Raw genomic sequence first — 23,893 nt, 5'->3', positions numbered from 1 at the left:
TGACAGCAGCTGCATTCCAGGCTCCAAACTCAGTGCAACATGGGTATATGATAAGCTTGACTAAATTCTATCAGGGTTTCATGACCAGGGATTTGGTTCTGAACGTAGATGGGAATCTGGTCATGGATGGTTAGTTAGATAGGTCACTTGGAGCAAAGTTCCCAGGTTTGGGAGAGGCATTGGGGTCACTAAAACAGAAGTTGGATGATCTGAGCTTGACTGATGCCTGGATGCTCTGACGTCTCTAGACAAATGATTACACACATTTTTCCCATGCCCACCAATCCCATTCAAGGACAGACTATGTTTTCGTCACTGCAGAAATGTCAAACAGTCTGCAAAGGGGTGAACTAATTCTGTCAACCATATCTGATTATAGTGTAGTGATGATTGCTTTAACCAGATCGGCCAGGTCATCAGATGCTGGAGAATGGAGAATGGATACCCTATTTCTTAATGATTTAACATGTGAAGAAAAGTTGGAGAAGACTGTCGTAGGCGGTTTATATCCACAGAAGACAACAGACACTGAAAGTAGTGTGCATTGGAATGCTCGAACGACAGTAGTTAGGGATAACATGCTTATCATGCTCTCATCACTTAAGGGAATCTGGAAACTTACAGAAGAAGCTTTAAGTACTGAATTGAATACATGGTTAACGAAAGGCATACACAGAACCCAAACACATGCTTTTACAGGCAGTTGGCTACAATCAGAGAGCAACTCAACACACTAAGTGTGATTGTGGATGAAAGACCGCTGCTGAAAGCCACATCGCTTTCTATGACCATGGAAACAAGGCCTGTAGTTTTGGAAAATAGAATTAAATACCAAGAGGGCAAAATCATTACAGCCATAATCAACAACCATTGTATAGAGGGGAGCGATATGTAGCAGAAGAGACAAGGCTTTCAAGCTTTTCACTCAGAGTTATATTCCTCTGAGAACTTGAATGAAGCAGATAAGAAGTGATATCTAGAGAATTCGGTGGTTCCCGGGTCGACAAAGGAAAGGAGTGAGAGACTTGAGGCACTTATAGGAATTCTGATGAAGGAATTGCCAGAGCAGTGACCATTGAGGTTGTCTGCCACCCTGAACCAGGGGACAATCACAACACCTCATCAAAGGGCAGAGATTTAGTCCCTTCACATCCCACTGGTTCATTAAGGAAGACAAGCCTTTCAGGCTTGGACCCTGTCCTAAAGCCTTGTAATACTCTGCAGGCTGAAGGAAGAGTACCATTCTCTCATTAGCCTCAGCAGGATTACAATGCCAGTATTTCCTGACAACTCAATTGTACGCTGGGGAAACCAAGTTTCATCCTCACAGCTCTCACACATGAAAATCTGGAAAGCTTATCCAGAATGTTTCTAGTCTAACTCTCAGGCCAGCTAGAGAGCGAAGGCTAGTGGAAGAAGAAGAGGCCAGAGAGATGGAAGAGAGTGGAAGGAAGAGAAGGTGGCAAATTAAGTTAAAGCACAGGTGGTTACATCAAGAGATGAGAATTAGGTGGAGATAGAACATCAAGAGGCAAGAGTGAGGTGGTACTTGTAAAGGAGATCAAGACAGAGCTGGTAACCTATGAAGGTGAGTGGTGCCAGATAGAGGTGGCAGGTAGGTATTACGTGAGATAAAATGTAACAGAAAATAAGACGAGCGAAGTGGATGAGATGAGATCAAAAGCAGGACAGGCCCAGGAGGAACATGAGGAGGCAACATCATGACCCCCAGCTCTGATAGGAGCTAGTGGAAGATAGAGGTCAGGAGGATAAGGTCAACCCCAGGGACTAGAAGGCGGATTGGTTAACACGGCCAGGAAGCAACACAAAACCAGTCAACTAAGGTGAGGAGGCTAACATTTGGCATACTCTACACTGTTTCCTGCTATGACACTGTGCAGGAGGAGGTGGGGAAGGAGAGATGTTTTGCCAAGTAATACAGAAATAGCAGCAGTTATATTATGGCGTATGTAGAGGAAGAGTTTATGAAGGGACAATAGGCCTACATATTGTACTGCCAATGTGTATGTTCATGGCATGCATATGCTGGCAGATTCCAGAATGACATTTACAATGGTGCCTGATTAGGTATGAGGACAGTTTTTTTGTACGGTGGAGTTAGTGTTTCGTGTTTTGAATCCAAGGGCCAGCAGCTGTAGTGGAGCAGATATCACAGTGATTTGGTGTTTTACGCTCCTTTGGAATGCAAAGAAAGGCATTTCTTTTCAGGCTTTTTTGTTTTGCAAAAGTAACCAGAAGGGTTTGCGAAAGAAGGCATTTCTGAGTAATTTGCTGGAGAAAATATGTTTCAATAGATTTAAAAGTAGCAGCTGCAAGTGAATAAAAAAATATGCATTGGGTGTGACCAATATGGACAACTTAGCAGTAGATCTACTTCGACAAACACCACTCCTTCAAGGAGCACATAGCAAAGAAGACACAAACAGGCTTAGTACCATCTTTCGCGTCTGGGGAAAATCAAGCTCTTCATCCCAGCAAACAAATTCAGATCTGCTGTCCAAGGCATTACTCCTCTTCCAACTGGATGGTGGCAATGCCCGTCTGGAAGGTCTTCCGGGAACCACACCGGAGCCCCTGAGATGTGTCCTACATGCTGCAGCACAGCTCATCAAAGGGCTGCAGATTTTACCACATCACCCCAACCATCATCAAACAGCACTGACCTCTGCTGCAAACATGTATCGCCTTCAAATCCTGTTGCATCATCTACAAGGCTGTTGCCCTCAAGTTCCAAGTTACCTTGCTGAGAACCTTAGCATCTCCAGGGACCTACGATCCACCAGAAGCAAGGACATGTGCAGGCATCAACTAAGTGCAGGAAGGAAAGAACCAGAAGACAGGCCTTCTCTGCCTACAGCCGCAGACTCTGGAACCTTCTTTCCATCAACGCCAGAACTCAAGACCCTCCTCTTCAAGGAATGGCTCCTCTCTAACATTTAGGTCCATACACCCTTCCCTCTATGCTTAAGCTGGGACTGGGCAATCTGCTCCGCTCTGTTTTCTCCCACGGTTTCTTGGAGATCCCTTGCTGCCAAATTGTCAGCCCTCTCTCTCCCCGTTATTAGCTCCCTACTCCCTTTATTGGACCGTGTGATCTGTTTTCCTCGCTGTGTACTTCCCCCTCTGACTTGCAAAGCACTCTGTTGCTTCCCAAAGCTACGGCCGCGCTCAATAAATAACCTTACAAAAAGATATCCTTTTCTCAAATGTACACCAGTTTTTCTTTCTAGCTGATGTCAGTTCACCCTCCTCCCCCATGCACACTTTAACATTAGATACCTTGGAGTAAAAGCAGTTTACTAGCTATGTTCACAAACCTGGAATACTTTGAAGAAAGGCACGGATCCAGTCAAGAATACCAGATTCACCAAAATGGCCCAAACAGTGAAAGCAACATCACTCTCCACATAACTTAAGAACAAGTAACATTATTTGACTTGATGCTGTCAGTGTTATCGTAATTGATGCTTAAACCCCCTAAATGTGATGACATCATAGGAAGTGACATCCCTGACAATAAAAAACTACAGTTATGCAAGGGGGCTTGAGCGAAGCAGGTTAGTGGTTATTGTGGTTATGAACCATGGTACTCTCATCATAGCCAGTTACAGCTTCACATGCAGGTATATACATCTTATACAAAGTACAGCCTCCAATGCACAGATTCTGACTTTTCTATGCCACTTTCTGCATCACAGGACCTGGAGGTGCCATCATGTGCCAAATGCAGCCTCAAATGCCTATCTTCTATATTCTACCACTCAGTGCCAGGCGGAGTCATAATTTACAAGTCACAGTCTCACAGGCGCAAGCATTGCCATAATATGCCAAGTATAGCTTAAAATGTGATCGTATGTCAAGTCTCATGCATTAGATATAGTTAACATATGAAAAAGTCACAGGCTAAGCTATGGCCATCATATGCCAAGCACAGTCTAAAATACCCAAATTACACTATCTAATATTAAGCAAAACCTCATATGCTAGACATTGTCATCATACATAAATTACAGGCTTTGATTTGGCCATCATACGTCAAGTGCAATCTCAAATGGCTCAGCTCAGTCATCTTATGGCAGGTAAATCCTCAAACATCACATTTAAGGTATACCCTCACAGAAGTGATTACTATCGTTATGTGTCAAGTGCAGACACATGCCCATTTGCTGAAGTGTACTGCCGTTTGACATCTCACATGCAACTCCCATTTCTTCTCACCTATTTCCCAGCTTCTTCCCACCTTAAGGACACTTCTGCCTTTCCATAAGAGGCAAGTCAGGATGATGATCCTTCTGCAGATGGTGGTAGTAGGGCCTGGCAGTGCTGATAAGAGGGAAAGAGCAATGTTGCTCCTCCTTTCTGCATCGCACCTGCTCTTGGACATCTTTCTGCATCAGGAGGACAGTAGTATCAGGACACCGCTCCCTAAGAGATGGCTCTTAGCAGCATAGGAGTTTGGTGGACAAAGTCCATTAGAAGAGGCCTACCCGGCCATCCAGTCTTTAGATGGCAATGGGGCATGTCTATTGCTTACACTCTGTGTGACAAATCTAGAGTGTTTGTCACCTCCCCCCATACGGAGCCGCCCCCTTTGAGGATAGGGAATTGTGCACTCTAAGCAAGACCCTCCCTAGGGGTCTCAGCAATTCATACCTCACTGCGAGTGACTCCCCTCTTGGGCACAAGGAGTCCCATTCCGATAAGGAACTCCTGGTCCAGAGAACATTATCAGAATATGTGGGAATTGTAAAAACCGTTACTTCTGTTTTGAATACTTCTGTTTTGAATCCACCAAGTAATGGCATTTTCTCAATCTCTTTGGTTTTAGGTAATGTTGGATCTAACCTGAACTCCACAGTCAAAGAGGAAGGACACACCCCTTTTGTTTCGGATGACCTACTTAAGAGAAACTTTGAAACGCTGTGCGCTGTGGAGCAGTGGAGCCAGCAGCAGCCCGAGAGCGAGCGAACGCCTAAGGAGAGCGATGGAAGCCCAGTGTAATGAGCAGTGGAGCAACCGCTGATGGGACGGAATCACAGAGACCATCCCGCTTGGCAGCGTAACTATGAGGAAAACAATGCAGAGACCAGTCGAACCTGGAGAAACAAAACTTCCCATCTGCCGACATATGCAGAGCCTACAGAAGTGAACAGATGCTGAGTTAAGTCGTCGATAGACCAGAGAAAGTAGAGAACGGAAGAAGACCAAGCCGCCATATCCCAACGCCAAGCCCTGAGAACCAGTCCAACTAAAGAGAAGGTGCCTGGATGGTTCAGGAAAGGGAGAGGCAACTGGGATTGAATGAACTGTATGAAACGAGGTACAATACAGGTTACAGGAAGATGAGAAACCCGAAGTATCAGCCTTGAAAGAGGCAATGAGAGTTTATGATATAAGGATTGAAGGGGGCTAACAGCGCCCAATATGATACAATAAGAGGCTAATTGACTTGAATGGGAAAGCTGCTTTTGAGAGCCTGAAAAATGCCAAATTACAAACCTTGCGAGAAAGTACAAGAGTATTAACTATATCAGTCCAAGAAGGACGGGAGTACTCCAGCAGAAACAGTACGAAAGTGAACCAAAGTAAACTTTAAGGTTGGTTATGGGAACCTGAGAATCCCTACATTTAAGTCCTTGGAGAGGCCACAGAAGTCGTTGTACTTGGTACATCAAGAAAGCTCTATCAGAGACAGTGTGAAACTTTATAAATCTGGGGGATTTAAAGTGAGAAAGAGAAGATAAAAATATAAAAGCAGAGAGGGGTGTAAAGAATGATACTGTCAAAGTGACGCATTGGTGACTATCGGTTAGCCGGTCCATGTAGTATTTTTCTAAGATGGGGCCCGCCATGGCTCTGTTCTCCTTAAGAAAGCAGATGATGGGTTGCGTCCCCCGCGTTGCAACCCCCCTTCCTACTACTTACTTTTGGGTAAGACGCTTCCCCTAATTTCCCTGTTTTTACCTTCCTGCTTCCCCACTCTCCTGTTGTTCTGCTCCTCCTCATCCTGGTGTTTTCTTCCTTTCAGAGAGAGACAGATGAATGTGTTATTCATCACGTCGGCCCCTCCACCATCCCGATGCTACAGAAATGGCAGGTGCACATCAGTTATGGTTAGGGTTTCCTGTTTTAGGGGTTTATTATTTTTTACTTCCGGGGGTGTTTTTCCAGTGTTTTTCAAAAATGACAGAATCTGTGTTTATCAGTGTTTTCCCGTTTGCCCCTTTCAAAAAATCGTGGACAACTGTTTTTCCAGGTGTAAACACAGAAATGTTATTTTATTGCTTCATTGCGTGCATATGTAGGGTTATCTCTCAATGCAAGATATTCTAAACAATTTCATGTTAATCCAGTAATCTGTTGCATTCCTACAAATCAAAATTATTGTAATAAATCATGCAAATCTTCTTCAAGGACTCTTTGCCCACCCGTGCCCTTTCTTTTCTTCCCATAAAGACTTTTATTTGGGAAAAAGACCTTTCCACATTGGCACTGGACACCCGCTTCAGCGCAGGAGACAATTGGGCGTGCCCAGTTCGGCGCTGCGACGTTTGGACGCAGGGATCTTTTGGCGCGGGATAGTCTCATTACTGTTTTTTTGCAGAGGTTTCTCCAGAGGTGTCATTACTGTTTTTTGCCCGAGGAGAGAGGTGGCATTATTTATCTTTTATTCTTATTTTCAAAGTCTCATTTGGGACGGTTCAGTCTTTTTTGTTGTGAAATGCTATAATGCTCTTTTTTTTAATTAGATTGTTGTATCATGGCGGTTAAATGTTTAATTTTGCTGCTCCAGGCACAAGGGCACTTTGGTCTTGTGGTTAAGTTCCAAGCCTGCTCCACCCCCTGCCAGCTACCACCTCTCCTCCCTCCCAGCTACCACTTCTCTCCTCCACCCCCTGCCAGCTACCACCTCTCTCCTCCCACCATCTACCCACTACCACCTCTAACCCGTGCCAGCTACCACCTCTCTCCACCACCCCCTGCAAGAAGCCACCTCTCTCATCCACCCACTGCCCACTACCACCTCTCTCCGCCCACCACCTGCGCACTACCACCTCTAACCCCCTGCCCACTACAACCTCTCTCCTCCCACCACCTGCCCACTACCACCTCTTGCCCCATCCCAGGGCTTACACCCTCCAGGCACTCGCATTCTTATATGAGTGTCGTATTTGTAAATTCGATGGAGAGATTGGCCTTGTGTTAAGTTCTCTACCCCACAGTCTTGCAGGCCATGGGATATTTTGCAAATACAATAAAATAAAAAGCTTTAGCTCAGCCACGAACCATGGCCTGCAAGATTGTGAGGCTTGGAACTTAACCACAAGACCAAAGTGCCCTTGTGCCTGAGGCAGCAAAATTACATATTTAACCATCACGATGCAACAGCCTGATAAAAATATATATATATATAAGACAGAAATATAAGCGCCCTCCCCACATCCCGCTCCTCTGCTGGTGGGGGAGCTACTTGGGAGCCAAGGGCATGACTTGCCTCAGATACTGAAGGCAAGTTGTGGTCATAAATAAACAAACCAGGCTGTGGCAAAGGCCCGTAACTGCTTCTGGTGCCCCCTACACGGGGGCACCAGAGGCAGTAACAATCCTGGACCTCTTCCAAGGCCTTGTTTGTTTATTTATTTATTTGGACAATGTTTTTCCGGTCCGTGGACCTTATTAATTTATTTATTTCTACGATGTTGTTCGGGACCAACACTGCAGAAATAAATTAATAAATTGGATCCGTGGACCCGACAAACATTGTCCAAATAAATAAATAAACAAGGCTGTGGTTGAGGCATGTAACTGCCTCTGGCCATGGCATGCCACTTACACACCTGCAGAGAGGCCAAGCTGCCTACAATGCACACCCACTCCCCACACCCCACTGCACCTCCCCCCTCCCATTACAACGCTGGCACAAAACCATTCAGTGACTAATGGCCCATCATTAGCAGTTTCCTGCCAGCATTGTGATGGGAGGGGCTGGAATTAGCTGCAGGGGGAACTGAAGTGTCCTTATTGTTGTACTTATGAAGAAATAAGCGCAACAATAAGGGACTAATTGAAAGAGGAAAAAAAAAAGCAGTTCGCAAAAATGCACTCAATTCACCATTCGGCCACAAGATGGCAATGGTGCATAATCACTTAAGGCATTAAATACAACTCTTTCATAGAGCTGCTAGGTTAGCTCACTGGCAAGCTTGTGTCTTGAATACAAGCCACCACAGCTTCGAATCCCACTCCCTGCACGTAGGAAATAAGTATCATTTAAATTTAATGAATTACCAGGGTTTATGGAGTCCCCGACTTCTCCACACCTATGGCTCCCTGAGACACCTGCAGGCTATGGAGGAGATGAACATGCTGTAACAAAGGCGATGAAAGCAAATGACATCACTGCCAAACAGTGACACACATAGGTGGATTAGACACAAAGCACATACGCATCCAGAAGGAAAATACATGAAAACTAGGTCAATGTGCTCTTAGACATGAAGAACATGCTTGCATCCAATAGGTTAGAAAACATATACTCTCTCTCTATATATGCTGAAATGCAAGACGCACAAGAATAATTTAAAGCTTGCTTAATGCAGAACACATGTAAAACAAGATGGTGCAGCCACATGTGGGTGAATGGGAGACAGTGGAGAAACTTTGAGGTTGCATGGGGACCTGGCTCGCTGTGTTAGCAGAAAAGTAAAACTTGAACTGCCCACACAAAAGCATATGTTTGCCAAGGCTACCAGAAAAATAAAAGTTTCAATCAGCACCCAACGGTACAGACGGTACCAGTTCCCAGATGTGAGACACAGTGCTCTTAGATTAGTAAAGAAAACAAGTGATGCTGGAAGGTCAGATTCCCACCAACACAGACTTAATATTGGAAGGAAAGTAACTCGAACAAGTCTCTAAAGGCCAAAGAAGGTGATGACACCTGCATTAATAAGGGCTAAAATCCTCATAAATGCTGAACAGAATAATCCAAGATGTGGCTCCACACACGTGACACCCAGTTGGAGGATAATGTCTATTCATTAGAGTCAGACACAGACTGCCAGAGACCTTCGTTCCCACGCAGTTCTCGGGAAAAGAGATACAAGGTAGTGCAACAATGAAAGCTAAACGTCTAGGTTTGTGGCCTAGGGAATCAGAAATGGTAATCTTATTGGGACAAGGAGCCTCATGATGGCATCCTCAACGCCCCCCCCCTCCATTGTGCTCATGTGCTGGTAATCTTCCAAAGTTCCAAGGCTGAGAAATCCACTATCCACCAATCACCGACCACTCCATATGAATGAGTGTCTATCTTTGTTGCAGCAGCCAATTATCCGGCAGTGTGGTGACATGTTTTTATTTGTAACATTTCAGTAGGTGGTCTCAGGCGGAGCCACCAGACTAGGTGTAGACAAACATTTTACCAACTCATATACAATGTGTATATGTTGATTTCCCTAACCAATCTCTTCCAACTTTAGGTTTTTTAAATGAAATGTCAATTGTGATTTTCAAACATTTCCGACATTGTCAAGCCTGGAAACCTTTGGGAGGGTGGAAAATCATCTTGATGTCTATAGCTGTCCCTGGTTTTCATGAGTTTTGTTAAATAAAACAGTTCTTTGTCAGATTTCTGGACTCTTCAATTTTTTGGGTGAGGGATTTCCCCTGGCCTGTCCTCTTGCTTATCCACAGGAGTCTTCCTGCCCATTTTGGCACTTTGCTTCTTCTTCTTGTAGTTTACATTGATACCTGCTGCCAATCATCTCTTCAAGGACTAGCTTGTTACTGCAGCTTGGACTTCTGTTGCCAGTCGTGTCTTAAGGGTGTTTTCAGCCATTCGGCTTTTGCCCTATTCCAAGCTCAACCCTCCGGTCTCTCCTCTACACTGGCCTTCTATATCAGGCAGACACAGGGGCGGCTGGTAGGGATCGTCCCTACCTCTTCTTGCACCAGCGCCATACATGACGTAGGTAAACCAGAGAACTACTGCCAGAACACTCCGCAAAGAATCATCTCAAGCCACAGGTGAGAGCTACAAGAAGGATCCAGTGCCCCAAAGCGGCTAAACCCGTAAACCTTTAACAGGAATTGTGAAGTCGAAAGAGAAGTACCCTACAAAGCTGAAGAGACTTTTTCTTTTATTGACTTTAAACTGTTTCAGTTTAGATTACAAACACTTTGTTCTGTTTCCTGGAGCTCTGAACTTTCACCTTGACATAAAAGCCAAGTGAATCCGGCTAAAGGAAAGTTATCAGAAGCTGAATATTCTGGTCATATTTAGTTATTAGTAATAGTGGTAGGGCTAATTAGAAGAAGGTTTTGGACGGAGGACATTCTCTTTGGACTTTTGATGACTGACAAGCCCCCTTAGTTTTTTTTTTTAGGCAGGGAACATCCCCCTAGAAATAGGGGAAGCTAGGCATTTTCTTTATTGTTCAAATAAAATCCTTAAAATGTACTGAGTGAGCCAGACTCCTCCTTCTGGTCCACCCCATCTGATTCTTGGTCATTTCATCTCTCTGCTCAGTACAGACGGTAGAACAATCCCCACCTCTTGCTCCTCCCCTTTCATACTGGCAGGAAAGAGGAGACTTTTGGGTGGCAATGGGAGTGACATGGCGTGGGCGTTACCTGGTCCAAGGTCTACCCTTTCCACTTTAGAAGCCTCCTGTTTACTGCCGGGAGGGGCAGACGGGAGGAAAGGTGGGGACATGAGGCTATAAGCATGGCTCATAGGGGTCATAATGGCAATGCAAAGGGTAGCAAAGGGGGAGACAGTGGTACAACGGCCACCTTTAGCAATCCCCCATATGGTTTGCGTGGCTCCTGACCTGCATCATGTTTCACAAACAATAATGGACACATTGTCAGAGTAGGCTCTGATGCAACAAGGAGGCAGTTGCCACTAGGGGCAGCCCCAGAGGTGATTAGTGATCCATTCAAGAACTCACAAAAAAAAGTGTGTGTGTCTGTGGCAACCAGAGGAACACAAAATGCACACAAGCAATCTGGAGAGGTAGGGCTATTCATGCCTAAGGGCTTTTGGAGAACCTGATGTTTAAAGAGGCATTGATCTAGTACAGGTTCCTCTTCCAGTAAGGGCAGATGGAAGCTCAGCAGAAAGGGGTCAACCAGAGGTCAGGATGGGCAGACTACTTTGATCTGCTGCAAACCCCTAGCTTGCTGGTCCAGAATCAGGTGCTGAGGTGACATTTATCAATTTGAGCTGCCAGCTGCTGGTGCTGGATCCAGTTGGGTAATGGCTGTGCGGCAAGAGCTGAAGGACTTCAAGACGTGCAACAAGATCCAAGAAGGAAGGTGTGATGTGGCATTGAGTTTTAATCAGGCCCAGAAATAGCTTACGAGATGAACTTGTATCCCCATCAAGTTGCATTAAATAGGAATAGGTGGCAAACAGAAAGAGCTACGAAGGCATCATTTTTCCCTCCCACATAGCACTTTGTACTGGGAGAACTGGGAAATGCATACTTCTCTGAAAGTGGAAAGCGAAAAGCAGTAAGTTTTGTAGCTGATGTGAAGAAAACTGAAAACGTTCTTAAAAAGCTTCAAAACATTCTCTGAGACATTATGAATCCAGTTTTCATTCAGCTTAAAACAGAGATTTGGCATCAGTCTCTAACAGAATATATAGAATGTCGGCCAGATTGAGGATTGATTGTGCAGTATCTAAAATATAAGATAGGATGGCGACAGCGTAAAGGCAGGACTAACGCTTCCCCCTCCCACAGTGTGAGGCCCTTCAATGTTTCAATGGAAAGGACCTACTGAGACATGGTGAGGTTGTAGCTCTGTCTTTTTCCAAAAACAAGCAGAAGGGTACAGAAGAAGCCCTAGTTGTGAGAACTGTATCTAGGGGAAATCTATAAAGTGCCCTCACTGATTTTGATATGATCCCCTTATGGCCAAACCTGTCCAGTACCTAACAGAGGAAGACCCGCTGAACCCTTTGAAGCATTTTTGTTGGCATCCAGTGACAGGGTCATCACCCGCACTATAATATCTAGAAACAACAGACATTGTCAGCCGGGTGTTTCCATTTTGTGAAGCTGGCTTGATCCTGGTGGACCAATCTGGGCAATACTTTTTCCAATCTCATTGCAAGACATTTTGGCATCGGTGTTAATGGGTGAGATGGTTTTATTCAAGCTGTATAGAGTGGGACCTTGTTATGCTTTTGCTAAGAGGAATGTGGTGACCTCAGACAAGGAGGAAGGCAAGGATTCCATAAACAAAGTCTCTCGAAATACTTGTGTTTAGGGGTCAGACCATTGCTAAAGAAAAGGCATACAAGTCAATAGGCAGGACACTTTGCACTCTCTTTACCCTCGAACTAAATTCACACTGGGATCTCATCTTTTGTGATAGGTGCACTAAGAGGTTCCAAATCTGGTTCATGGATCGCAGGCTGAGCTACTCAATGCAAAAAAAAACATAGGGCCTCATTACGACTCAGGCGGTAAGGGGTTTACGACGGCGTAAACAGCGCCGACCCTTACCGCCTGAGTACGAGGTCCCTTAGCGCCATGGAGGTTTTAACACCTGCTTTTAGCAGGTGTTAAAATCCATGGCGCTAAGGGACCATGGAGTTAATTACGCCACCGTAATTTACGGTGGCGTAATTAACGCCTTCCCCACTCCCATTATGCCCTATTGGGCAAAAATGGGAATGGGGAAGGGTAAATGGGGATTGGGGACTTACCGCCCCGCCAAACTCGAAATGGGGCGGTAAGTCCGCCTACCACCATGGCGTAAACGTAGTTTACGCCATGGTGGTAAAGTCACGGCCCAGGCGGTAACTTACCGCCTGGGTCGTAATGAGGCCCATAGTCTTGAGCCACTGTGAGGGGTGTTTGCCTTATACAGATGTTGGTAATACTGAGAGAAATGCTGGTTGAAATTGTCAACCTCTGTCAAGACATTATCTATTTTATCTACTATACCCTGAATTATTTGGATAGTTCAGGACAACGAATAGGCCATCAAAGTGTGTTTGTCTCTTTCTTCAAAGAATATTTGTTCACAAAGTATTGTTTTGCAGCCTTGTTATTTTTGACTTTATTTAAGCTTAGCTTTATTTAATTTTCACCAAATCATGGATGAGCTCTAACATTTCTATGTTTTTTCTTGATTGGAAGTCTCCTCATTCAGTGCGTCTCCGGTCCCCCTATTTATTTGAAATTTTGAGGCCCATAGAGACATGATTGGCACTGCGGAACGCCTAAGAGGCATCCCAGCGTACAGTGATAGGGGCTTCCGGGATGCGGGTAATTAGAAATCTTCAATGGCTTCTGCAATCGCCTGAATCATGTTGCTATATTTTAGCAGTGCCAAGTCCAGGTGCCATTTCAGGGGGCACCAGGAAAGGGGGCATAGGCTTGAAAGGTAATTTGAAATCAATTGGACTGGGAAGTGATCTAACATGATCATTGGGAGGAGGGTGCAGCCCCCAATTTTAGGAGACCATTTAGGGTCTTAAGCCACATGCTTAATCTTGCGTAAGACAGGTGGGGAGTAAGAGTAAAAGGTAACGCTCTGTTTATCTGGGTAAATGTCCCTCCAGACATTTCTGCCAAGTCTACCAAGTAAATCTGTGAGGGCTCAAGATGCTGATGAGTGACTGTCAAACCATTCAGGTGCGGTCAGGTTCAAATCATCAATGGAACAGCAAGGAGCATTTGTGGACCCAATTCCCCCAGAACCTGGCATCCTCTCTAATCACAAAGCAAACAAGTGGGGGTGACTGCCCCCCAGGAACATTACGAAGTAGAACATGTGAAAAATCGAGGAGATGAAACAATAAGAACAGCTGAAACACCAATCTTCTACAATATCCATATTTTTCTTAATATCTTCCCAACTAATCCCTTACCTGAAAACATAACATTCCTAAAAGTTAAACAGTCCTGGCAGAAGTGACATCCACCTATGACCCAGCTGCTACTGTCCGGTAAGGGTAGAAGGCGGTCTTCCGAAAAGACAAAACCTGCCACTTTTACCTGCAGCCAACCCCTAAATAGTCTAATCCAGATGTCCACCTATTCCTGCTTCAGGCATTGCTTCATGTCCAGTCCTCTTTCAGGTATTCCCTAATACCTAGTTACTATTAAAAAAAACATGTTTTAGGAACTAATGTCACCCAATGTCACCATTGATACATGTTTTGCCAAAATATAGTCTTGCAGTTTTCCTTTTGTGTTTCAGCCCTCAAATATAGTTCTTGTTGTATGTTTCAGAATACCTGTGATTCTTCTACTTCCTAGAGGAACTCTGAGTGTACAGATGCACACTCTGCAGCTAGTGGTGATATTTGGAGCTTCATCAGGTGACGCTATGATGGGGAACCTCTCTGGACTCCTTCCCTTTATCCTTTCCATGATCTTCTGTAGTGTTGTGGCCTAGAGCACTGCTGCAAGACTTTGGATGTTCTGGGTCTGGTGAAACCGATATATTTTGCCCATCCGGTGGGAGAGTGCTTCCTGTAGATTTTCAAAACTTTCTCAGGCCTGTTTCTTTTGAAGCTATATCTGCCAGACATTTCAAGCAATAGCAGGGGGTCAAAACCTTCAGGTTCTCAAACACCTTGTTGAAATCCCTTTTGTGCTTGAGCATGTTGGCATAGTAGTCGTTGAACTATTTCATTCAGGCCCTGTCCCTTTGTTCTCCAGGAAGACCCTTGTTGATTTGTGCTGATATTCTAAGATTTTAAAGGGGCTCTAATGTTTTTGACTAAGATTTTCATGGTGATTGTTCTGGGATATTTCCCCTTCTCTGGCCTTTGGATCAGACCTGCATAAACTCTTAATCTGATATTCAAAGCACACCCTTGAAGAACAACCTCAGAAAGGCGATGGTGACCTGGCCCTCTTCCTCTCTGGCTGGCCTGCACTCTGAGGTTCTTTCTCATTGCTTCATTGTCTTGTCCCTCCACATGTCCAATCTTGAGTACAAAGAGAGCCTTGAGATTTAACTAACAGCTCTGTCTATCTCACTGGTCAAGGTTTTGTAAATGTTCTCAGTCATGCTAATCCTAAATGCCTTATCTTCTATTGGATTACAACGTTGAATCATTTTGGGATTAATAGCTTTAATTTCCTAAACATTCCAAAGACATTTTTGTTGGAAGCTTCGAAAGTATCATTAGTTTTGCGCATTTCCTCAATGGAATCCGTCACCTGGTTCTGTTGTTCTGCCACTGCAGCCCTGTGATGTGCTTTGCTTGTTTTCTGTTTCCCCCTGCCTTGGGGCGGTATAATGCTGAAGTGCCTAATCATTATACTGCGGCCATTGAATCTGAAGACACCATCCGTAGCCACCAACCACAGGATGATTGCTTATGATTAAACTTTGAGTGATTTAGGAAACATTACCCCTCATCTGCCATCCCCTCTGGCTGAGCTGCTGGCGCCAGCTGATAATAAGTTCAGGGTGTATCAGTGCCTGCATTAGTCACTTACACTGACCGCAGCCTGTGTTAACCGACATGTGGATGGTCTCAGGTCAAAGTATTATGCGCCTCAAAGGATGTAGCACTGTTTTGAGAAGGTAGGAGTCTACCTCCAGCCAGCCAGGCTATGTGCAAGGTGCTCTGTCTGTGCTATAAAAGATTAGAATCACAGTAGACTAAGCCTGTGCTGCTCAAACTGGCTTTGCATTTGATTGCCATATGGCCAGTTCCCCCTCATGGGCATTCATTCCAGGCAAGTGCACTGCCCATAAACAGAATCCATACACATGGGAGGGGTTCTGCTCATATGTTTGTGCCAGTGGAATTATGGGCTGTGCACTGCAAGCTTCTCAATCCTTACAGTGCCAGTGGGGGCTCGATAGTAGCCCTCTCCTGTCTATCTCATCCATGCCAGGGAGCTATGCAGTCCACTATCCCGCACCTCCCTGGCATTCATACAGTGGTCCCTTTGGAAGCAACCATTCTGGAAGGCATCAGACACGGGTCTGCTAACTTTATTTAAGAGGCCAGTAAGAAGTGCTCCCATGACTGGTTGCCAGAACGGCTTCCCATGCCCCGGCAGAGAAGGCAGCTCATCCAAGCAGGAAGGGCTACCTCTATTCAAGACCTTTTGGTCCCAAATCTTAGGACATGAGTTACATATTGAGGCTGCGGTATTCCCAGGGGAGCCAAGACTTGTGGATCTGTGGCCATCTTGCTCTGCCAGCACACCACCAACCCACCAATGTTTCCTTTTTCACCATAAATGGTCTTTAATGACCTGCACTCCCAACAAACACCTGGTTGCTTGGAGCCTATTACGCATCAGAATTTAAGGGGGCTAGTGAGCATATCATGTGTGGCAGCACAAGGCCCATATGCCATTCACAGGTCACTGGTGTGGATACAGTCGCATGCCCATTTCAGACAACAGAGCAACTAAGAAAATGTGATCTCATGAGCATTTCGGAGTTAGTTGATTTCCTTTGAATTGGGCCCAATGTGTATTGATCATGAACTATTTCTAAAGAATTTTAGATGTTGTAAATTGATTACAGGACAAGTGGTCTTTCATGCCACTTTGCAACACAGAGCTAGTGTGGGAATGAACAATCGCAGATCCCACACTTTCTATGGAGCGGGGAAGCAGCAAGTATTGGTTTGGTTGCCACCCTTCCACAGGATTATCATAAAAGTGGTCGTTGTGCTTTGACGCCACTGTGACTGGAATGCTGCCTTTCAAGTTACGGATGGAGAAAAAAATCTCATCACGTTACCAAACTATTTGAGGTAGACAATCCTGTCCTAGAAAATCTCATTGACAAAAGAAACAGATCAAGTGATTTCATTCCTATATTGCATTGATTACATACAATGATAATGTGACTTACCGTGTGCAAGTCTCCAGTAACATAACAATATAGGATGGTAGGGAGGATCATGAAACAAGCATTGTAGAACAGCACCCCATACTTGCCAAGCTCCTGTCAAACATTAAAAGAAGCGGTTAGACAACTTAGAGGGAACATTAGCCATATGACAGTTCTGACGCAAACGTCCCTTTTCTAAGCAAGTATGTTAATCTCAATGACCTTAGCAGCTTTGATTGGTGGAATCAGTATAAGAAAAGAAACAATACCCCTGGTTGTCAAGTGGAGCGCAGGCCCAATCATTCCCTCCCATCATGCAGTAGTAGGACCCCATGTTACCAGTCTTCAATAATTTCCCTGATTTCATGTCTGGCTCCTAATAATAATTAATAAATGAAAGTTACATCTTTCTATGTGTCTTTTTCAACTGTACCCAAAAGTGTTTCCCACAAACAATCTAACGACCCTTTTTATAACCGCCATACAGTAACATCCATGGGTGATATTCACTGTGTTATTAAACTCTTTATTAAAAGACCTCACTAGTGATGAAGAAATTTGCTATGAGATAGAGGAGGCATTCTTAGAGAATTAAACCAATGGTAAACTCTAATAGGATGCAGACCCTTATTTCCTTGGCAAGTATGATGCTTGTGATTGTAACAGACCAATGGTGTATGAGGGGTGCCAACATTACCATCCAGGGTCACAGAACCTGTCATGCAAATCTGTACATTGCAGCTGAGCAGTATGAACATGTGCCTGCAGCCTAGGTTCTTCTCCCTCCAACTCATTAACAGTAGAGGCCCATATGTAGGGGTGACCCGGGTGCATCTACAGTATTGCTGATATCAAGACGACTACCTCACCCCATCCACACAGGAACCGAGCAGGCCTTGCAGCACTTGGCTGGATTCTGAAGGATTTCCTCTTTTTCAGTGGTTTTCTTTGTCTCCATATTGCAGCTCTGTCACCAGGCGCTGCAGCCCAGCCAGCATCAGGGGCATGGCCCATTGCCCTCACCTTACACCCCCCCCTGGCTGATATCAGAAACTCTTCAAAGTTGAAGAGCCTGCTTTCCCTTAAGCTCAGTAGCTCTGCTCTAAGCCACCACAGACAGTCCCCGTTCGGCACATGCTCTCCTAAAGCGGCACTTCACAGACGCAGCTGTTTCCCACCAGGCTTGATTCCGCTCCATGCAGAAGCACCGGGAGAGATATGGTGCCTAAAGCTTGGCCACATTTTGTAGTGCAAAAAAATGACCAAAAACAGCTGTTTCCCCTGAATGTAACTCCACTTGATGAGATTCTCTTGCAATCCTTTTGGATAAACATGGCCATGTTAGCAAAGGTAATGCTGCCCTGATGCACACTCTGTAAGATATCAGGGAACAGGGACAAACTACCTGGCACCCACCCCCTAGGTGCTGCGCCCCGACTGAATGCCGTGCCGTGCTGGCAGCATGACATGGTTAACTCTTTCGAATTCCCCTCATCCTGGGTACCCCAGTATTTTACGGTGTCTTGTGTGTGTGGAGGGGTGGGGGGCAGAGGTGGGTTCAGGGCCAGATGCTCAAATCGTGGTTGTTTAGTGTGTCAGGTATCCATCAGAATGCAATCCAGTGTTCTGCGCACAATTCACAGAGGTGTAATTTGAAACAAACAGCCTCATCCCGAGTTTGGCGGTAACCTTTAAATGTGGCGGTAACCGTATTTAAGGGTCCGCCAAATCACGCGCTTTGCGAATTTACCCCTAGCTCTGAGCTGGCAGCAAACCCGCCGATTTTGATGATTTTCAGCGGTATTGGGCCCAATAGGGAATGGGAAATTCCCAAATGGGCCCAATGGGGATTACCGTTCTGCCAAACCCATGATCCGGAGCTAATGGTGCTGGGGGACTGGCAGTAGGGCTAGTAGCCCTGGCGGTAATACCACCGGGGTTATCGGCCAACTCGTGATGAGGCCCAAAGTCGAAACTGCACAGAGTGGACCACCAATGTGAGCACTTACGGGCACTGCTGCCCCATACATGCAATTGTGTTGCTTTACTCTATGAAGTTCAAAGAATACATGTTGAACTTGGCGGATATGGGAATAACAAACATTGTGTGGACTCATGGTGTATAAAAGTGGAAATGTCTCCGGCCGAAGCATTTACAATTGTCTTCCAACAGCATGAACATGAAATGCTGGACAAAAAACATCCCGTTTTGGCCGCTGGAGCTCAAAGGGAAGGCGTAAAGAAAGAGTAATCCCGTTCCATGCTCCCACTCCATTTGCCAAAACCAACAAAATCCCCTGGAGCCCACATAGGAACCCATTGTGACCTGTGCGTGCTGTTAACTGACAGCGTAAAAGTCCTGCATTGGACTGTTATGCTTTCGATTAATGGCACACCCCATTTTCCTCAATTTGTATGACGGACGGGCGCCATATAAATACTACAGCATTTGCGCCAGCATGCATTTTCAAGCAGGCAAAAACGCTGGAGACTCCTATGGAGTCCGTCGCATTTTTTGCACCAGCAAAATGAGGCTTCCTCCATAGGGATCCATTATAAATGTTGCATGAGTATATGGCAGGTGGCGGTTACTCAATATGCACTGTGGAGTGCAAAAGTGCAGGGCAAAAGGCAGAATTCAAGCATGAGTGCAAATGTAGAGGGACCCGACAGCCAAATTACCAGGAGCATCAAAATGAGCTCCAAAGTGGTGTTAAAAGCCACACTGTGGGGTGCTAGACCTTCCTACTTAGTGGGGAAAAAAGGCAGGACACATTTACTCTTGATTTTAATACCGCTATTGTGTTCCAAGAGATTTCAAAATGACCCCAGGATATATTGCCTGTTCTCAAACTCCTGTGACGGGACACATTCCTCCCCTAGACATTCACCGAAACCACTGGAGAGCAGAGCAGCAAAGAGAGACCCTCACTAGAGCCTGGTCAATAACGTTTTGGTGGTCAACATGTGTACCACCACAATGTAGGCTCTTGTTTGGCTCAGGGAGAAAGGATAACTTGCCACAAAACTTGCAAGGGAAAGGCTATGACTGACAGCATAGCCAGATGTATGGAAGTATGGATTCCATGTCAGGTTCTCAGTGAGCCAGGACGGTGACAGCATTGCCTTCAGCCCTGGACATTCTGCATGTTGGCAAATGACCATCTGTTAGATTATTGCTTAGGTGTTTTCCCTGCCTATGACTATAACCTGTAGCAACAGTATGTAGGATGACTTGCTGTATTTCGCAATCATGTTTGCAAAACATCCCAGCACAAAAAGTTTCTCTGGCCACAGTTTTAGATGGTCTGTGAGGCAATTCCTTTCAGCGTTCGTTTTTTTTAAGAGAACTACAAATTGTTGTTGTGCACCACTCTCCCATAACTGTCCAATGTGGGATTGCCACATACAATGCTCATGTAGGTTACTCTCCTGGGTGGAAGTGCTGCTCTAGCAATTGATGGTGCACTCAATCTTTACAAATAATTTAAAAAAAAGACAAATCTTATGATAAAGTTTCCTGCCTGGAACTTCATCACGAGCTAGGCACCTCTGGGAGCTCGGCACCAAGCCAAACAAGTTAGAGAAAAAAAACATTTCCCATAATGCCCCTCAGGAACCGAAACAAAACCTGGACCGGATCAAGGAAGCAGCATTAGAGACCTGGGAGAAAGTAAACTGGCAAATACCAAGTCAGGTCACTTAAGCCAGGGAAGACATTAGGAAACCTACCTCAGGGCCCTAACATTGAAATTGTACAGTTAAATCACTCTCATGTGGACTACACCACCCAGAATGCCCTTCTCGCCTAAATAGGAAACATGGACTGGATCAGGGAATAAAGCTATCCCTTCAAGGACAGGGAGACTATAGGAAACTCCATCAAGGACAGGAAGTACCTGGGTGAAATCTAAATTACCCCCCCCCCACTCCCTCCCTAACACACTTGCATTCCCAACAGCAGCACATTACAATATTCTCCACACAGGCAGCATGTTATGCCTCTGTATGCACAGAGATTTTCAAAATGGCGACCAGACCTTATACGTTTAGCCCAGTCCCTTCATTCTGACCATTGGGACGGGAGAGAGCCTAGCAAATCCCAAACCTCACACCTTTTAAGATCAGAGCTACAGACCACCAGTTCCAATCAGGGGGCAGGGGCTTCTTACTATATAAACCAGGCAGCCCACTCCAGTGTAGATGCTGACAGGAGCTGGTGGCTCCCCCGTTAGGAGAAGGCTGTTGAGGGAAGACTGCTTGAGAGGAGAGGTGCCTCAGAGGCTTTGGAGATTGCAAAGTGCTGCAGAGGGGAGCAGGAGAAGTGGTAGCAGTGGAGAGGAGGAGGTGATCTCTAATGAAGATAAGAAAGTAGTGAGTTAAGGAGGAGGGAAAGAGGGGGAAGTAAATCCAGGAGTGGAGTGGAAGGCGGTAGATGGAACAGGGGAAAGGAGGGAGAAAGTAAAACTAAGAGTGGAGTGGCAGGAGCAGACAAGAGGTGGGAAGGAGGGAGGAACTAAAACCTGGAGCAAAGTTGAAGGAAGGAGTAATGTTAGAAGGCTTGAGAGGAAGTAAGATGCAGAGTGGAGTGGAAGGTGTCAGCAACAGCCCAATGTGACAGTAAAGAGACAGTGGAGGATAAACAAGAGGGGGTAGATGATAGTGAGGGGACAGAGGATGATACGTCTTGAGAGGAGGACATTGAAGAAGATTGGCCAGGGGTTGAAACGGAATGGAAGAGAATAAATACATCACTAGAGATAAGGGACTGGGACTTTATTAAGGATTTTAAAAGGGAGGAGAAGAGCCAGAATCCGGTTGGCCAGCTAGAAGTAGCAGGTTCTAGAGGGCCAGGTCAGATACTAGGCAGGTCTAACAGGTGGGAGGAGGTTCCAGCAGGTGTTAGACAGCCTAGTGATAGTTTAGAGAGTGGTGGAGAGAACAGAGTCGGGAAGGAAGGCATGTGGGGATTACTACCTCTCTCCTTGCTGACCCCAATGCCATCTTTAAGAGAACTTCCAGGGTCCTGCAGAACATCAAGAACTCACAAAAATGTTATCTCATCTGCCATATAAATACTCATTCATATGTTAATAAACCCAATTCCACATTAAATTACCAAAATGTTTGTTTATCTGTACTAAAAAATTAAATATGTCCAAAAACAGACAAACATTTACAGAGATGACTGAAATTACCACCAACACAAAAATGCAATGTTCTGAATTTTCATAACATCATTACAAAATCCATACTCTTTCATTCACATGCATACCTTAAACCACTCTCACAGCTGGTCCAAACACAGCCCCCAAATGCATAGAACTGTGGTGTCACAGAAAGAAAGCACTCACGGTTTCAAACACAATCCAAATCATAATTATTGTACAGGAACAATAGAAATGCATAGATAAGCAGACAATTAGGCATGAAACAAACTGCCATTCACTGGCAGAATATGATTCTTGATATACATCTTGATATAGTGCAACCTATTGCCTAATAACTTGCAAACATGCCATTTTGACAGAGCAAAGCTTTCACATTCTGTTAATGCTGGATCTTCTTTTAACATAACCTGGTTGTAGAACCGCCTACTTGAGTTTCGGCTATGCGTGCACAATCTATTCGGATGAGCTCAGCCTTCTTCAGGGCCAAAGTTTCTTCTTGTGTGGTAGATGAACTACCTGTTAAAATTGTAGGGTGGTCATGTCCAGTGGACAGACCGTGTGGTGTCGGTAGCAGACCAAATGCTGTTGGGGGGCCAGAAACAGACAGGAAACCTCCTCTCAGACAAACCTTTAATGTCACAATGTACAAGGATCGGCAGAGTATGTGATCCTCTATTCTAGACGGTCCACAAAACTGTCAGGACCTGGTGCTGGGAACCCCATTGTCCAGTTCCTGCAAACGCCACATGTGTGAGCGTACAACCGCGTTAGCTGGAATCTAGACTTGTGACTAAATCGGACTCTGCCCCTGTCTGTGCACTCGGCGTCCGTGCATCAAGAACTCACCTAGTCTTGTGGTATGGGACCCTGCAAAGCTTGCCCCTAGGGTTAAAGAATCAGAAAAAGAGCAGCTTGTCTCATCCTGGAAGCTGCATCATTAGGGAGCAGTGAGGTAGTTTATTTCCTGACTTCGGAACAGTGGCAGCTGAGACTCGAAAGCCTGCCCACTCACCATGAGAATGGGAAGGTCACTGTAAGAGACATTTGTGGAGGAAGACCATCTTATGTTTTGTTATTTTTTCCAGAAGATTTTATTTATATTTAAGTTGGCCCACCCCTGCAATCGTCCTAACACAAAATCTTAAAATTTAAACACCTGGTCTTGTCATACTTCTTTGTCCCAAATGTCCAATTTGTGACATTGTCCTCAGGTGGGAATGGTGCTAAAAGGTGTCAAGGTGGGTAACTTTCCCCTGTAGGAGTGCTTCTCAAAATTGATGGTGTCCACCAAGCTGACCGGTGGGTCTGGCATTAACATTTTTGGGTGTGAGTGAATCGGTTTACTCTGAGGAAGACCAGGGAATATTGTTCACATGCCCCTGCTAGCTGTTCATCTCAGATCATTGACACAAAGGGTTAGGAACCCACACTAATAGTCATCAATTAAACTGGCTATCACTGCACCACCACAGTATAATATTGGCTTCAGAGCTATCTATGGAAACACTACGCTCCTGGTCGACACTGCCACTGCTCTAACTAACCTCACTGCTACTAGGAAACAAGTGAAAGATATGGTATCTCTAAGGATCTGTTGCATCGCTTTTGAAAACACTATCTTGCGACTGCCTGATCTGATTTACTATGCTTCTTATTCATTTTGATGAATGTCAGTTGTGCTATATGAACCACAAAGGCGCTTCTCCTCTGTTTGGCATTGAGTAGCAGAATCACTAAAAACCTGATCTGGTCAGATACTAGCAGGGGCGATGGGGCAGATTAGTGCTCTGTGGCCAGACGGGCAGTGGGTGTTTGCTACGTGGACTGCTTGAAGGATCAATACTCCCTTGAATCATCACACT

At 45.2% G+C, this 23,893-nt stretch overlaps 1 protein-coding gene across 2 annotated transcripts in view; it reads right to left on the bottom strand.

The window, feature by feature from the left end:
- The window catches only part of SLC35D2 (solute carrier family 35 member D2), a 464,130-nt gene that overhangs the window by 56,546 nt on the left and 383,691 nt on the right, over window positions 1–23,893 (bottom strand). For both annotated transcript variants that reach the window (XM_069625695.1, XM_069625696.1), the window contains exon 8: window positions 16,882–16,974. In XM_069625695.1, coding sequence (XP_069481796.1) covers window positions 16,882–16,974 — 93 coding nt within the window. The remainder of the gene's footprint in view (window positions 1–16,881; window positions 16,975–23,893) is intronic.

Source organism: Ambystoma mexicanum, chromosome 6p, assembly GCF_040938575.1.
Source record: "Ambystoma mexicanum isolate Mex_15411 chromosome 6p, UKY_AmexF1_1, whole genome shotgun sequence".
Lineage (NCBI taxonomy): Eukaryota > Metazoa > Chordata > Amphibia > Caudata > Ambystomatidae > Ambystoma > Ambystoma mexicanum.
This window is presented reverse-complemented; position numbering and strand designations above follow the sequence as displayed.